The 16,358-nt window shown below is 40.6% G+C and overlaps 1 protein-coding gene across 5 annotated transcripts in view; it reads left to right on the top strand.

Moving 5' to 3' along the window:
• The first annotated feature begins 1,155 nt into the window (after positions 1 to 1,155).
• kcnt1b (potassium sodium-activated channel subfamily T member 1b) overlaps positions 1,156 to 16,358 on the top strand; it is a 108,303-nt gene continuing 93,100 nt past the window's right edge. For 2 of the 5 annotated variants that reach the window (XM_055920323.1, XM_055920322.1), the window contains exons 1-3: positions 1,157 to 1,746; positions 6,276 to 6,324; positions 10,022 to 10,192. In XM_055920323.1, the coding sequence (XP_055776298.1) occupies positions 1,716 to 1,746; positions 6,276 to 6,324; positions 10,022 to 10,192 (251 nt within the window). In that variant the 5' untranslated portion in view covers positions 1,157 to 1,715. Of the gene's footprint in view, positions 1,747 to 6,275; positions 6,325 to 10,021; positions 10,193 to 16,358 lie in introns of all 5 variants that reach the window. The other 3 variants (XM_055920324.1, XM_055920328.1, XM_055920321.1) reach the window with 2 other exon arrangements.

The raw sequence follows: 16,358 nt of genomic DNA, 5'->3' as shown, positions 1-16,358 counted from the left end.
CTTGGCCTACATGTCATGTCTCAAAATTGATATATATCTTACTGATTTTTAGTTTAAGGTCCTGCAGATTCGAAAAGAAAGATGCGGAGTTCAACGTGAAAGTGAGCCTGTCAGGTATCCTTCATTCACGCATAGGATCCAGCCTAGTTGATGCGATGCTGTGCAATATTGTCTATTTTCTTTTGCCTCCATTGATTTAGTCACCTTAATTTTGGCCACCCTGCAAGGGTAGAAACTCCAAGAACTTTTGAACGGAGTATGATAGAGACATAAGGTTTGTACTATTCGTTTTTTTAAGGATTATCAATTGGTCATCGTATGCGTTTTGATTGGACACCCTACACAACACATTCATATTTTATTTTAAGGGGAATAGTTGCTGAGGACAGGGTGGTTGGAGGTGTGTAGAAACACATATAATGCCATTTCTCAGATGCAGTGGTAGGCTATTGTCTGGTGTGGTGTTTTGCATGTACATAAGTATTCATTTATTGTGTTTCCTGTTTCAACATGTTTTGATCAAAGGAAATAAATTATTGCGATTTTTGTAGAAATTCAAGAATGCTGTACTATTTGTAAATACTGTTTGATTGAGCTTTGAGATGCAGTCAAGCATTTAGAACCATAAACATGTAGGCCCATACTTGTGTTTGTATCGGCCAACATGTTTATGGTTCTAAATGTCTGACTGCATCTCAAAGCTCAATCAAATAAATCGCTTCATTCTCAGAGAAGGGAGAGCTGCAATCTCCTCCAACGCCACCAGAGGGCGTGAGAAAGGATGAAGTGCACCTCACTATAGTAACCTCTGGAGTACATCTGTATACAGTACCCGACAACCTTCTCTTGAATGTTCGTCATATAATTCCCTACGGACAAGCTTTCTGTGGAACTGATGATGTGTTCAAGTAAAAGCCCACATCTACCGATATTGACAATTATTAAGGAGAAGGCTCCTAAACCTAATTCTGATTTAAAAAAAAAAATAATAAAAAAAAAAAAGCTTTTTAATGACAGGGCTTGCTCTTACACGTCCCTATTCAGTCTACTACGCAATAGCTCCATTTATTACACGCCTACTTCGAAGAAGATACAAAGCATAAAAATAATTTCAAGGTTGTCCGTTAGATGGCCAGTTGTGTATGGATGTGTGTGTGTGGGCATGGAGCGTCGGTTGGGTGCTGTGAATGGGCGTCTTACCATCGTTCCACATGCAATACCCTGCCCTTACAACATGCACAGTGGACACAAAGCATGGATTATGCTATCCAATTAGGACCACTGAGGCTGATGCTGTCACTAGCCTGTATCTGCTTTGAAATGCGTTTGATTGTTTTACAAAGAAAACATGACATTTTCTAACTTAAAAAAGAAACGTAAGTAGAAACATTTCAACTTCAAGTTGTCTTTCAACAAGAACAACGGCCTTGTAAAATATAAAGATAAAAAGGAAAATACAGTCGGAGATGTAGTGTCAGAAATATTTCTCAACGAGGACCAGAAAATACTTCCACCTGGATGCGTGGACCCTCTATCAGGGGCTTCAGCGGCACGGACCCTTTCTAGTGTAGGCTAATTTAAATGTATCCATGAAGAAGACGGAGCTTTCAATGCAACATTTAAATCGGAAGACATCCGCCACCTCTGCGACTCGACCGGGGCTGCACGGACAATGTGCAGCGGATGTTTTATCATAAACAAGACGTGTGTTTACGATGATGAGACCACGGACACCGACAGATCCAGGTAAGGACCGAACTGGGGCCAGCTATAGTCTTGGCTTGGCCAACGTTGATTGAAATTGACTGAGAGCCAAACATTGTTGTCATCAACTGCAGTCTATTCAACTTTTAACATTGTACACAGCAAATTGGCCTGTGTTGATTTTTCATTGTAACATTTCTAGTGTTGATTCAGGATTTAAAGTCACTAAGTAAGAGTGAAATTAACACTCAGTGGTGTAAAATACCCCCAGTGTTGGTGTTAATAACCAAAGTTATTGTTTTACACTGTGAAGAGTAAAACAATCCCATCTAAACCACACCCATCCTTACCATATTTTCCAGTACGCTCTACTGCAGGTAGATCTTTGAGGATTGTTTTTAATATCTGTGTTTTTGCATGTACATTGATTGATTGATTAATAATCTTATGCTACACAAAGATTAAGAACATACATTTTTCTAAAATAATCCATTCAGTTAGTTAGATTTATTGCACCCGTTACTGAAATGGTTGTTCTGGGTTAAATGGTTTAGGTAATGTTTCCAAACCCTGACAGCCATTCTCAATGTATGTTATGGGTGAATACAAATTCAATTTATGAATATTAGTGATGGAAGTTTGGCTTTTTTTGCTGACTGGTCTTTTCAACTCGTTCAGTAAAACTATTTAAAATTGCAACTCATTTTGTTCATTTGAATCCGTAATGCCCAGAGCACGCAGGACCCCCTTCCGGCGAACGATGAACTGAAAACTCGAAAGAGTCATGATTCTACAAGCTTCCAGTTCACATGTCGTTCACCATAAGTGGCTTATTGGAGCTGTCATTTGTGACTGAGACTTGTAAAAGTGTGCTTTAAACAATGTCATTTTGTTGCTTGCTAGTCATACAAATATGATTATCGCTTGATGCATTTTAAACGTAGTCTAGTTGTGGCCGGACTAGATTGTGAAAAACTCTTGGTGGAATGCATTGCTTGACTGCCATGAGGGCGATGAGCACAAAGTCGTTCACGAACTGCAGCACCCCAAACAATTTGTTTTCGAGTTCGAGTTTATTGAGCAGAGACTGTGAGTGTTTTGTTCTACAAAGCTGTGTCTATCGAAACATTCAATAATCAATGAATTGCATTTATTCTTGCACCATGCGATCAATAACAAGTTCTAAACATGTATTTTTCTCGCCTATGCTGTTATTGCTGCCTGCAGCATGATCTATTTTACAGTAGTTGATCTGAGCACGTCTCAGGGGGGACTGAGCTGGAGGAGCACATATTAATCCCACAGCCAGCAGGTCAAATAAACGTCAAAATGAACAAATCACTCATAAAAATGAAGCATGACTCTCAAGTCAGTAAAAAGAGTCATTCAAAAATAATGAATTGTTCGCAGGCTGCACATTACTATTGGCTATCCTTACTCTGGCTGGATTCCAATAGAAATTACACATCCCTTTTCAAGCCAGCATAATGTAACTTGCAATCCTGATGTGGCCTGTAAACCAGGAGTTTCCTAACACCACTGTGTTAGGGTAAAACTAGGCCATCAACTAGGCCAATTTGTAAGGCCTTATGGTATATATAATGTATTGTCATAGAGTTGCATTTTTATTGATAACATTCGCCTAGGAACTCACTTTGTGAAAGCCACAGGCTTTAAAAGAAAATAATTCAACAACCATGTCTCTGTCACGAACAGATACAGTGTTGCGTGTTAGCTCTACAATTTGCTCAAAAAAAAAAAAGGCACAGTGTTAAAACAACACCCAAAACTGATTTACTGTAACACTAATACCTTATACTGAGATAGTGTAACAGCGTCAGCACGAAGCAAAGTAAGTCCAGTTTGCTCTAAATCAAGTGTTGTGTTTTACACTGTAGGTGTTATTTTAACACCAGTACAGTTGGACTCATATTTTCACTGAAATAGTGTCAATTTGACACTTTCAGACTTAAATGTAGAACACTGCAACATAGTTAAATCCTTAACACTTTCAAAAGTGTTATTTTAACCCCAGTACAGTGGGACTGTAACGGCATTCAGAGGAAGAAGGTGAGGACCAAGGTGCAGCGTGATACGTGTTCATCTTATTTATTCGAAACTGAACACTAAATACAAAATAACAAAAGGAATAACCGAAACAGTTCTGACAGGTGATACAAACACTAAACAGAAAATAACCACCCACAACTAACAGTGGGAAAACAGGCTACCTAAGTATGGTTCTCAATCAGAGACAACGATAGACAGCTGCCTCTGATTGGGAACAATACCAGGCCTTAACATAGAAATACAAAACCTAGACATACAAACATAGAATGCCCACCCACATCACACCCTGACCAAACAAAAAATAGAAACATACAAAGCAATCTACGGTCAGGGCGTGACAGGGACTCATATGTTCACTGAAAATAGTGTACATTTTACGCTTTCAGAGTTAAATGAACAGCATTGCTTTTTATTTGAGGCTGCTGTGCTGTGTGTTGTTACCATAATTCCAAGTATTTCTGGAGAAAATAAAAAACATAGAGATGAGGAAGGAGAATTCAGTGTTTGGCGTTGATGGTCAATATTACTCTGATTGCATTGTCTCAGGGTTTTATTTAGTAGTTGTTTATGTATTTACTTCACTTCATTAATCATGAAGAGCCATTGATATTGCAAAACATGAATACAATTTTCAGTCCTCACATTTTCCAGAAAATCCAGATGTGTTTCTTATTCAGTGAGCTGATTATCAGTTTGCCGCTAAAGGCAGACAGTCGTGTTTCATGTTGTAGGTTAATATAAATCATAACAGTACGGAGCAGAATAAGCATCGTCACTTCATTCAAACAAAATATGACTGACTACATTTCCAGAGGCCTCAAAGCATAAATGATAATAAAAATACCTAGTAGTCCTCATCCTAATTCTCATCATTCCCCAAATGTCTCTTCTACATCAGGACCATATGTTTCTCCTCCCTCCATATATATGTATTTGCCCAATCTGCTCTAGTCTCTCTCCACTGTGTACTATATTCTCTATTATCAACTGGGTGGTTCGAGCCCTAGATGCTGATATATCAGACCATAAATATATATATATAAGACCATAAACCACGGGTATGACAAAACATTTATTTTTACTGCTTTAATTACGTTGGTAACCAGTTTATAATAGCAATAAGGCACCTTGGGGGTTTGTGGTATATTGCCAATATTCCCGCAGCTAAGGGCTTTATCCAGGCAGTCCGCGTTGTGTTATGCATAAGAACAGCTCTTAGCTGTGGTATAATGGCCATATACCACACCTCCTTGGGCCTTATTGCTTAATTATCAAGAGACTCCGTTTCACAGGCTGCCAGTACCAGGGACCAAATCTATTAAGTGTGTGTGACTGTGTACCCATTCTCAGAGGCTACATCGCAGGAATTTCATAAGCAAGAGACATACCACATATTCACAAACACTTCGCTTCCCCTCCACTTCCATCACCTCCACTCCACTCTGGCCCACTATCATCTCCACATGCTCTCCTCTCCCTCCCCCCTCCCCCAGTCTGACAGAATAGCATCTCAGGGTCTGTCCTCTGGGCTGCTAATCAAGGAAAATCCCTGTCTCTGTGTGTTTTGGGCCCACTCTCTAGCATGGTGACCTCCTGAACTATACAGTCATTAGCCACTTGTGTGCACTGGATAGCCCGATGTACAGAATGTACTCTATGTATGTGAGAGACGTGAGATGGTAGGTAGCGGACTTTGAGCACAGCGCATAGATTGAATATATGCATTACATGGTGTATGCTTTTTATGCAGGATGTCCATCTTAATTGATTTGAGTGCCATATTGTCCACTTGAGCAAAGTGATAAGAGCAAAGAGCAAATTGTGTGGAGAGAAAACGAGAGAGAGAGAGAAAGAGCGAGTGAGTGGGGTTGTCTCGCAAGTAATTGATTGTGATAGAGTCACCATGGCTGTTACAGATGAATCACCAACACCTAAGCTTCTAATTATAGATTGAATAATAGGATAGGCTGCCATAGATTGAACATACTTGTTAGCCCAGAACATGACTCACCAGATCAGGAATCCATTACAATCAGAGATGTGATAGACTACAAAATCAATGCCTTGTCTTCTTATTTTCATAGCCCGTCATATTCCCTTGTGTTTGAGGAACAGCACATTCACACATTGTGTTACATAGCTTGTTATTATTACAGAACATCTGAGAGTCACTTTACTGCTTGTTGATTATCAAACACTCCACTTAGTACAGTTCATTGGCTACAACTAAAACAGTACTTTGAACAGGCACAGGGTTTTATCAAACCGTTAGTGTGTTACAGTGAGACATAAGCCATCCAGAGGGGTGTTGGAGTAATCCTGGGGAAGAAAGTCAAGGGAAGAGAGCTAACTTCAGAGGGATTGGCTTGCTTAGCTGTAAATGCTGTGTCTGTAATAATAATGATACATATCATGCCTTCTGACCTTAATATATGAATTATTCATCTCTCTCTCCCCCCTCTCCCCCTCTCTCTCTTGAATTCCCTAAATCCCTCGCCAAGAGGTGACTATGAGCCCGCAACGTCGATCCTCGAGTTCCAATGGAGACAGGTAATGTTCCGACCTGTTTAATTCCTCTCAATGTGACACAAACTAACATAATGTATATTGGAGGCAGGTGCTTCCTCACAGGTGTGGTTCCTGAGTTAATTAAGCAATTAAAACATCCCATCATGCTTAGAGTCATGTATAAAAAATACATAGTTGCCAATTATTTTGGCTACCATGGCTTGAAGAAGACTTTGAAAGAGGGGCCTCAAAGCAGCATATGGGGTTTAAAGGGTGTGTGTGTGTGTGTGTGTGTGTGTGTGTGTGTGTGTGTGTGTGTGTGTGTGTGTGTGTGTGTGTGTGTGTGTGTGTGTGTGTGTGTGTGTGTGTGTGTGTGTGTGTGTGTTTGTCTCAGTCACCAGATCTCAATCCAATTGAACACTTATGGGACATTCTGGAGCGGCACCTGAGACAGCGTTTTCCACCACCATCAACAAATCTCCAAATGATGGAATTTATTGTGGGAAAATGGTGTCGCATCCTTCCAAAAGAGTTCCAGACACTTGTAGAATCTATGCCAAAGTGCATTGAAGCCGTTCTGGAGGTTCAAGGCCTTATTAAGACACTTTAGTTGGTGTTTCCTTTATTTTGGCAGTTACCTGTATCTAGCCTCAGATGGTCTCTCTGTATCCTCTGGAAGGTTTTCATGCATGACTTGATGTGAATCAGAGTATTAGTTCAGATAATGTTTAGCCCTCCACAATCAAATCCAATTTATTTTATTAGAATTATTAGCTTTCTTTTACAAATACGTTTGTCACAGAACACTGAACACAGAAACCGAGACGCAGAATTCAGTAATAATGAATACATTTGCTGTGCAAATGGTTCTCAGACATCCAATTCCACTTGATCAAATGTGCAGACTTTGTGGCGCATTTATCTAATGTAGAGAGACAAAATGACCTTTTAATTTAATTTTGATAAAATTGCTTAGTAATTGCTTGGTAATCTTACCATTCAATTACTGCATAAATGGATTTAGCATCGTCACACTCCAACAGGTGTTTTTTCATATACCATTTAATGCCAAAAGTGTTGTAATTCTTTTCAGGACACTCTTTACTGAACTAAAAAAAATAAACGCAACGTGCAACAATTTCAAAGATTTACCTGAGTTATAGTTCATATAAGGAAATCAGTCAATAATCTATGGATTTCACATTACTGGGCAGGGGCAAGACAATCAGAATTAGTTGTTATTACAGACAGAAATGCTCCTCAGTTTCATCAGCTGTCCAGTCTCAGACAATCCCGCAGGTATTTTTTATTTTTTTAACTAGGCTAGTCAGTTAGGAACACATTCTTATTTACAATGACTGCCTAGGAACAGTGGGTAAACTGCCTTGTTCAGGTGCAGAACAACAGATTATTTTTACCTTGTCAGGTCGGGGATTCGATCTAGCAACCTTTCGGTTACTGGCCCAACGCTCTAACCACTAGGCTACCTGTCGCCCCGATTAATGAAGCTGGATGTGAAGGTCCTGGGCTGGCGTGGTTACACATGGTCTGCAGTTGTAAGCACATGTGACGTACTGCCAAATATTCTAAAACAACATTGGAGGCGACTTATGGCAGAGAAATTAACATTCAATTCTCTGGCAACAGTTCTGGCAGACATTCACTCAGTCAGCATTCCAATTGCACGCTCCATCGAAACTTGAGACATCTGTGGCATTGTGTTGTGTGACAAAACTGCATATTTTAGAGTGGCATTTAATTGTCCCCAGCACAAGGTGCACCAGGATAATGATCATGTTGTTTAAATAGCTTCTTGATATGCCACACCTGTCAGATGGACGAATTATCTTGACAAAGGAGAAATGCTCAATAACAGGGATGTAAACAAATGCATGCACGACATTTGAGAGAAATTAGCTTTTTGTGCATATGGAACATTTCTGGGATCTTTTATTTCAGCTCATGAAACATGGGACCAACACATTACATGTTGCGTTTATTTTTGTTCAGTATAAATGTTTGCCCACGTAATGAAAATGTGCCCCATTCTCACACACACACACACACACACACACACACACACACACACACACACACACACACACACACACACACACACACACACACACATCTACCCAGATATGAACAAATCTCCTGATGAAAATATAATTTCCTTTTCTGCTTGTTTGTCATCTCGTTCTCTTTCATTGCAATGGAAAGTTACAGAATAAGAAGAAATAAAGTATACTGGTTGTGCATGTTGCCAACCATTGAGACATGTGACCGACAGGCCAATTCGGTCCTATGTAGCAAAATTTGAAATGGTGTTTTTTACATTGGATAAAAGTAGAGACAGAGCTAGAAAATGGTATATCATAACCTACACTTGAGGAACAATGGGAAAGTAATGCTTTGAAAGTTGATAAACTTGTAACCTCACTTTTGAGAAAATGGTCATTGAATGTCTTGGTACACCTACTACTGGAGAACTTTGTCGACACCCATTCAGCATCGTTCACACCGTCTTAAGCTTTAGCCCCACCCATCTCTTTAAGGATTTGCATGTGAGGCTGAGGAGTAGGGTTGATCCGAGCGTTCTGTCCTAACAACAGCAGTCAAACACCCAAGCTAAATGACTAACGTTGGCTAGCTTGCTAGCTACTTCAAGATACAAATGAGAGAACAGCTCACTCTGACCATTTTACTCGCCCTAGCAGAGCTGGTTAAGCTGTTTTGTTGTTATCCATAGCATTGGTGACTGCAGCTGTGCTGCTGGCAACAATTTAATTACGCTTTTTTTCAATGTTTACTGGCACCGGCCATATTCAACAGTTGGTGAGCTTTGGTAAATTCGTCAGTTATTCTGCTCTCTGGCACAGTTATTCTGCTCTCTGGAGTCTTTTGTTAAGACATGTAGCTAGCTATCTATCTAAATAATGAACCATGATCCCAACTCATGATGTTAGAAACTTGTAATATCTGAAAATATAGCTAGCTAGAATATCTTACCCGTATACATGGATGGACGCTTCTCCTTCTCTGTCACAAATGCCTTGGTTGCCTTTAATTTGAAGTTGTAATCCACAGACAGGTGTTTTCTCCATCTCCTTAGCGATCATACTCTAATTCCACTGATTTAAAAACTTGGTCTTCCTGAAAGTGGAGAGCACCACTTATGCAGTTAAACTACATGAAATCTTAACAAAACAAAAGCTGCATTAAAAAAGATTACCAACACATACTGACCAGCTCAAATAGACAGAAGCTCGCTACATGGCAGACCCATCCAAACTCATTGTTATCTTTTTCTGTGGCTCAACCAACTAGGATTGTAATTTAACAAATGTATTTGTATTTACAGATGGCATACAAGTTTTTTATTAAGGCACATGAAAGTTCACATGTTCCAGAAGGTATTTCTGCCAAAAAACGCATTTTGATAAAAAAAAACAATATGTTTACGTTCAAATGGAAGTAGTGTGAAGAAGTGACGCGCGACATACGCCTATTTTCCTGAAACGAGTCACATAGGTCATAGTTTTATGTCTGTGATGTCAACAACTCAAAAAATATCATATTCCCAATGTGAGACTATTCCAACATCCTCGGTACTCTGTCAGGAAATCAACATGTCTGAGTGTCAGAGATCAGGTCAAAAGCCAGACAGCAATCAGAGTGCGTATCAAAAGCCAGCCAACAATCCATATTTCTTATATTTCTATGTCTATAATCCTGTCAGGTCATCGTCCACTGAGACCCTGCAGAAGAACAACAGCAGCAACACTGGAGTTATTCTGGACATCTCAGCCCTGAAGATGGCGGAAGTGGATTCTGAGGTCCCCCCTCTACGGCCCCGCTACCGCTTCAGGGACCTGCTGCTGGGGGACCAGTCATTTCAGAATGACGACAGGTAGCCACCACAATCAACTATAATACTTCTGGCCAGGACATAATATGGCCCTCATTAAAAAAAGTCCTGGAATGACCACGGTGTGTGCATATGTGTGTTTACATGCAACATGTGTGTGTTGCATTCGTGGGCTGTGTGTGCAGTTGTTTTCTTCCTCATGTTTTTCACTTAATTGACCACGTAATTGGTCCTACAATATTGACTAGGGGCTCTCCAGGTATGGTAGCTGCGGAGGTATTTCAATGGTTAATTGGAAGAAAAGCTATTGGCCAAGACACCGTGAATTATATCCCCTTAGCAAATACAGTGCCTTCAGAAATTATTCATACCCCTTGACTTATTCCACATTTTATTGTATTAAAGCCTGAATTTAATTGATAAGGAACTCTAGTGTATTTAGGCTTGTGTTTTTGGTTATTGTCCGGCTGAAAGGGGAATTTTTCTCACAGTGTCTGTTGGAAAGCAGACTGAACCAGTTTTACCTCTAGGATTTTGCCTGTGCTTAGCTCTATAATGTTTATTTTGATCGTAAAGAATTCCCTCGTCCTTGCCAATGACAAGTATACCCATAATATGATGCAGCCACCACCATGCTTGAAAATATGAAGAGTGTGTCAATGGCGTGCGTACTGGGAGCGGAGTCAGGTGCAGGAGAGCAGAGAGTTGTGAACAGGCGCACACTTTATTTAGGCAGGAGAAACCAACAGATGGACGCCACTGCGTCGAAACCTCCAGCCAATGCAAAAGTGCAAACGCGCAAACAGTCACAATAATATTGTATAAACACAATAACATACCTCGTGAAAATAAAACACGGAATAAACGCATACGAGTAAAGCGCGTCAACATAGACACGTAACACAAAACAATCTCACACAAAGACATGAGGGGGAACAGAGGAATAAATACATGTAGTGTGATTGGGGAATGAAAACCAGGTGTGCGGGGAAAAAGACAAAACAAATGAAAAATGGAGCGGCGATGGCTAGAAAGCCGGTGACGTTGACCGCCGCCGGACGCCGCCCGAACAAGGAGAGGGGCCGACTTCGGCGGAAGTCGTGACAGAGTGGTACTCAGTGATGTGTTGTGTTGGATTTGCCTCAAACATAACACTATGTATTGGACATGAAGTTAATTACATTTTTTACAGTTTCACTTTAATGCCTTATTGCAGTGGTTCCAAAACCTTTATAGTCCCGTACCCTTTCAAACATTCAACCTATAGCTGCGTACCCCCTCTATCACTAGGGTCAGCGCACTCTCAAATGTTGTTTTTTGCCGTCATTGTAAGCCTGACACACACACTATACAATACATTTATTAAACATAAGAATGAGTGTGAGTTTTTGTCACAACCCGGCTCATTGGTAGGACCAGGTCACAAATAATAATATAATAATAGTCAATAATTTTGCTCTTTATTTAGCTGTCTTAAATATAAAACCTTATTTGTTCATCAAAAATTGTGAATAACTCACCACAGGTGAGTGTGCTTGAATGGATGCACATAACTCTGCAAATGTTGGGTTGTATTGGAGAGTGTCTCAGTCTTAAATCATTTTCCACACACAGTCTGTGCCTGTATTTAGTTGTCATGCTAGCGAGGGCTGAGAATCCACTCTCACATACTGTAGGTACGTGATTGCAAAGGGCATCAGTGTCTTAACAGCTCGATTTGCCAAAGCAGGATACTCTGAGCGCAGCCCTATCCAGAAATCTGGAAATTAAATTAAATTTTCACAGAATTTCAATTAGTTTCTCTTGTTCAGATATCGGTAAGTGGACTGGAGGCAGCGCATGAAAGGGATAACGAATCCAGTTGTTTATGTCATCCATTTCGATATAGTACCTGCGTAATTGCACACCCAGCTCACTCAGGTGCTTCGCTATATCATATTTGATATTGTCCATAAAATCATACTATGATAGAAGGACCTGTGTGTTGTCCAAGTTAATGTAGACAGAGAAGAGCTCCAACTTCTTAATCATAGCCTTAATTATGTCCCGCATATTGAATATAGTTATATCTCCCAGATAGGCTTGTCATGTGAGAAACTCGTCATCATGCAAGGGGTCAGACACAGAAAATTATGGTCTGTAAAGAAAACTTTAAGCTCGTCTCTCAATTTAAAAAAAACGTGTCAATATTTTGCCCCTTGATAACCAGCACACTTCTTTCTATATGTTGTAAAACCATTACATGGTCGCTGCCTGTATCATTGCATAATGCAGAAAATTCGTGAGAGCTCAGGGGCCTTGCTTTAACAAAGTTAACAATTTTCACTGTAGTGTTCAAAAAGTATTTCAAGCTGTCGGGGATTCCCTTGGCAGCAAGAACCTCTCGTGGATGCTGCAGTGTACCAGAGTAGCATCAGGACCAACTGCTTGCACGCGCGTTACCACTCCACTATGTCTCCCTGTCATGGCTTTTGCGCCATCAGTACAGATACCAACACATCTTGACCACCAAAGTCCATTTGATGTCACAAAGCTGTCCAGTACTTTCAAAATATCCTCTCCTGTTGTCCTGGTTTCCAGTGGTTTGCAGAAGAGGATATCTTCCTTAATTAACCCCCCATAAACGTAACAGACATATACCAGGAGCTGTGCCAGGCCATCCTCAGTTTTTTTCTATCATAGCCATTAAACTCTGTAAATGTTTAAATGTCACCATTGGCCTCATGGTGAAATCCCTGAGTGGTTTCCTTTCTCTCCAGCAACTGAGTTAGGAAGGGTGCCTGTATTTTTGTAGTGACTGGGTGTATTTATGCATCATTCAAAGTGTAATAAATAACTTCACCATGTTTAAACTGAAATGTCTGAAACTGAAATGAGTTTTTTTACCAATCTACCAATAGGTACACTTCTTTGTGGTTGAATCTGTGTTTGAAATTCACTTGTCGACTGAGGAACCTTACAGATAGTTGTATGTGTGGGGTAGAGAGATGAGGTAGTCATTAAAAAAATATGTTAATACTATTATTGCACACAGAGTGAGTCCAACTTATAGTGACTTGTTAAGCACGTTTTTACTTCTGAACTTAGGCTTGTCATAAGAAAGGGGTTGAATACTTATTGACTCAAGACATTCAGCTTTTCATTTTTTAAATGAATAATTCCACTTTGACATTATGGGTTATTGTATGTAGGCCAGTGACACAAAATCGACATGCTCCTTCAAGTTGGATGGGTTCCGCTGGTATACAGCAATCTTTAAGTCATACCACAGATTTTCAATTGGATTGAGGTCTGGGCTTTGACTAGGCCATTCCAAGACATGTAAATGTTTCCCCTTAAACCACTCAAGTGTTGCTTTAGCAGTATACTTAGGGTCATTGCCCTGCTGGAAGGGGAACCTACACCCCAGTCTCAAATCTCTGGAAGACTGAAACAGGTTTCCCTCAAGAATGTCCCTGTATTTAGCGCCATCCCTCATTCCTTCAATTCTGACCAGTTTCCCAGTCCCTGCCGATGAAAAACACCCCCCCCCCCCAGCATGATGCTGGCACCACCATGCTTCACTGTGGGTATGGTGTTCTCGGGGTTATGAGAGGTGTTGGGTTTGCACAAGACATAGCATTTTTCTTGATGGCCTAAAAGCTCAATTTTAGTCTCATCTGACTAGAGTACCTTCTTCCATATGTTTGGAGAGTTTCCCACATGCCTTTTGGCGAACACCAAACGTGTTTGCTTATTTTTTTCTTCAAGCAATGGCTTTTTTCTGGCCACTCTTCCGTAAAGCCCAGCTCTGTGGAGTGTACAGCTTAAAGTGGTCCTATTGACAGATACTCCAATCACCGCTGTGGAGCTTTGTATCTCCTTCAGGGTTATCTTTGGTCTCTTTGTTGCCGCTCTGGTTAATGCCCTCCTTGCCTGGTCCGTGAGTTCTGGTGGGCGGCCCTCTCTTGGCAGGTTTGCTGTGGTGCCATATTCTTTCCATTCTTTTATAATGGCTTTAATGGTGCTCCATCGGATGTTCAAAGTTTCAGATATTTTTTTAGAATCCAACCCTGATCTGTACTTCTCCACAACTTTGTCCCTGACCTGTTTGGAGAGCTCCTTGGTCTTCATAGTGCTGCTTGCTTGGTGGTGCCCTTGCTTAGTGGTGTTGCAGACTCTGGGGACATTCAAAACAGGTGTATATATACTGAGATCATGTGACAGATCATGTGACACTTAGATTGCACACAGGTGGACTTTATTTAAGTAATTATGTGACTGCTGAAGGTAATTGGTTGCACCAGATCTTATTTAGCGGCTTCATATGCACGCACCACTTTTCCATTTTTTATTTTAGAGAATTTCTTGAAAAAAGTAACTTTTCTTTATTTCCCTTCACCAATTTTGACTATTTTGTGTATGTCCATTACATGAAATTCAAATAAAAATCAATTTAAATTACAAGTTGTAATGCAACAAAATAGGAAAAATGCCAAGGGTGGTGAACACTTTTGCAAAGCACTGTATATAAAAGGGCATTCTGCTTCACTGTTGGCTGTGGAGCTGTCTGTCTTTGTGGTGCTGAAATGAATGAAACTCAGTGAGTAAAGAAACAGAATGAAGTGTAATGCTATTGAGCTGCAGGCAGGCATAATTGGTTTGTGCTGCATAGCTTCTTCAAATGTGGTTACTTAGTCATCATTACACACTGTTTAAAAGTCATTTTAATGGTTTTGTGAATTCTCTAAGGTTGCTTATGGAACTTTCTTCCCCTTCTTCCACCGTATACAAACTCTGAGAATAGAATTTGAAACCAGTGTTCTATCATCAATATCAGCAGCTGCCTGCTGCCTGAGGAGTTCTAACTTATCAAGATTGGACAAATTCTTTCCGGAGAAGAAGGCAGACGTTTTTTGTGCCCCCAGCCGATTGTGGTTTTTGTTCGTTTATTTGCTTTGTTTGTAACATATTTTGTACATAATGTTGCCACTACCGTCTCTTATAAGAAAAAATAACTTCTAGACATTAGGACTGCGATTACTCACTACGGACTAGCAGAATCCTTTTTTTCCTTTCATAACTATGACGAGCGAGACGTGAAGGATATACTGCGTCCTCGGGAACAGGCCCCGATCCCGGTGATCTGCGTGAAGAGGAGGTGGAGAAAGACGGGCCGAAGGTAGGGCTGCCTTTTGAGAATTCGTAGGTGATCGAATAAACCCCCACTTCCCTCCATTCTGCTAGCAAACGTACAATCTTTGGAGAATAAAAACGACAAGTTACGCGGATGATTAAACTACCAACGGGACATAAAAACTGTAACATCTTATGCTTCACAGAGTTGTGGCTTAAAAACGACAATATCATACGATGTACCGGCAGGATAGAACAGCGGTGTCTGGTAAGACAAGGGGTGGTGGTCTATGTATTTTTGTACACAACAGCTGGTGCACGATATCTAAGGAAGTCTCGAGCTATTGCCCGCCTGAGGTAGAGTATCGCATGATAAGGTGTAGACCACACTACCTACCAAGAGAGTTTTCATCTGTATTCTTTGTAGCTGTTCACATACCACCACAGTCAGAGGCTGGCACTAAGACAGCATTGAATGAGCTGTTTTCTGCCATAAAAACACAAGAAAACGGTCACCCAGAGGTGGCGTTCCAATTAGCCGGGGACTTTAATCCAGAGAAACTTAAATCTGTTTTACCAAATTTCTATCAGCATGTTAAATGTGCAACCAGAGGGAAAAGAACTCTGGACCACCTATATGCCACACACAGAGACGTACACAAAGCTCTCCCTCGCTCTCCATTTGGCAAATCTGACCATAATTCTATCCTCCTGATTCCTGCTTACAAGCAAAAATTAAAGCAGGAAGCACCAGTGACTAGATCAATAAAAAAGTGGTCAGAGGAAGCAGATGCTAAGCTACATGACTGTTTTGCAAGCACAGACTGGAATATGTTCCAGAATTCCTCCGATGGCATTGAGGAGTACACCACAGTCATTGGCTTCATCAATAAGTGCATTGATGACGTCGTCCCTGTCGTCCCCACATTATAGGCAGCATTCGCACTGAGCTAAAGGCTAGAGCTGCTGCTTTCAAGGAGCGGGACTCTAACCCAGAAGCTTGTAAGCAATCTCACTATGCCCTCTGACGAACCATCAAACAGGCAAAGCGTCAATACAGGACTAAGATCGAATCTTACTACAACGGCTTTGA

The sequence above is a fragment of the Salvelinus fontinalis genome, chromosome 4, assembly GCF_029448725.1.
Source record: "Salvelinus fontinalis isolate EN_2023a chromosome 4, ASM2944872v1, whole genome shotgun sequence".
Taxonomy (NCBI): Eukaryota; Metazoa; Chordata; class Actinopteri; order Salmoniformes; family Salmonidae; genus Salvelinus; species Salvelinus fontinalis.
This window is presented reverse-complemented; position numbering and strand designations above follow the sequence as displayed.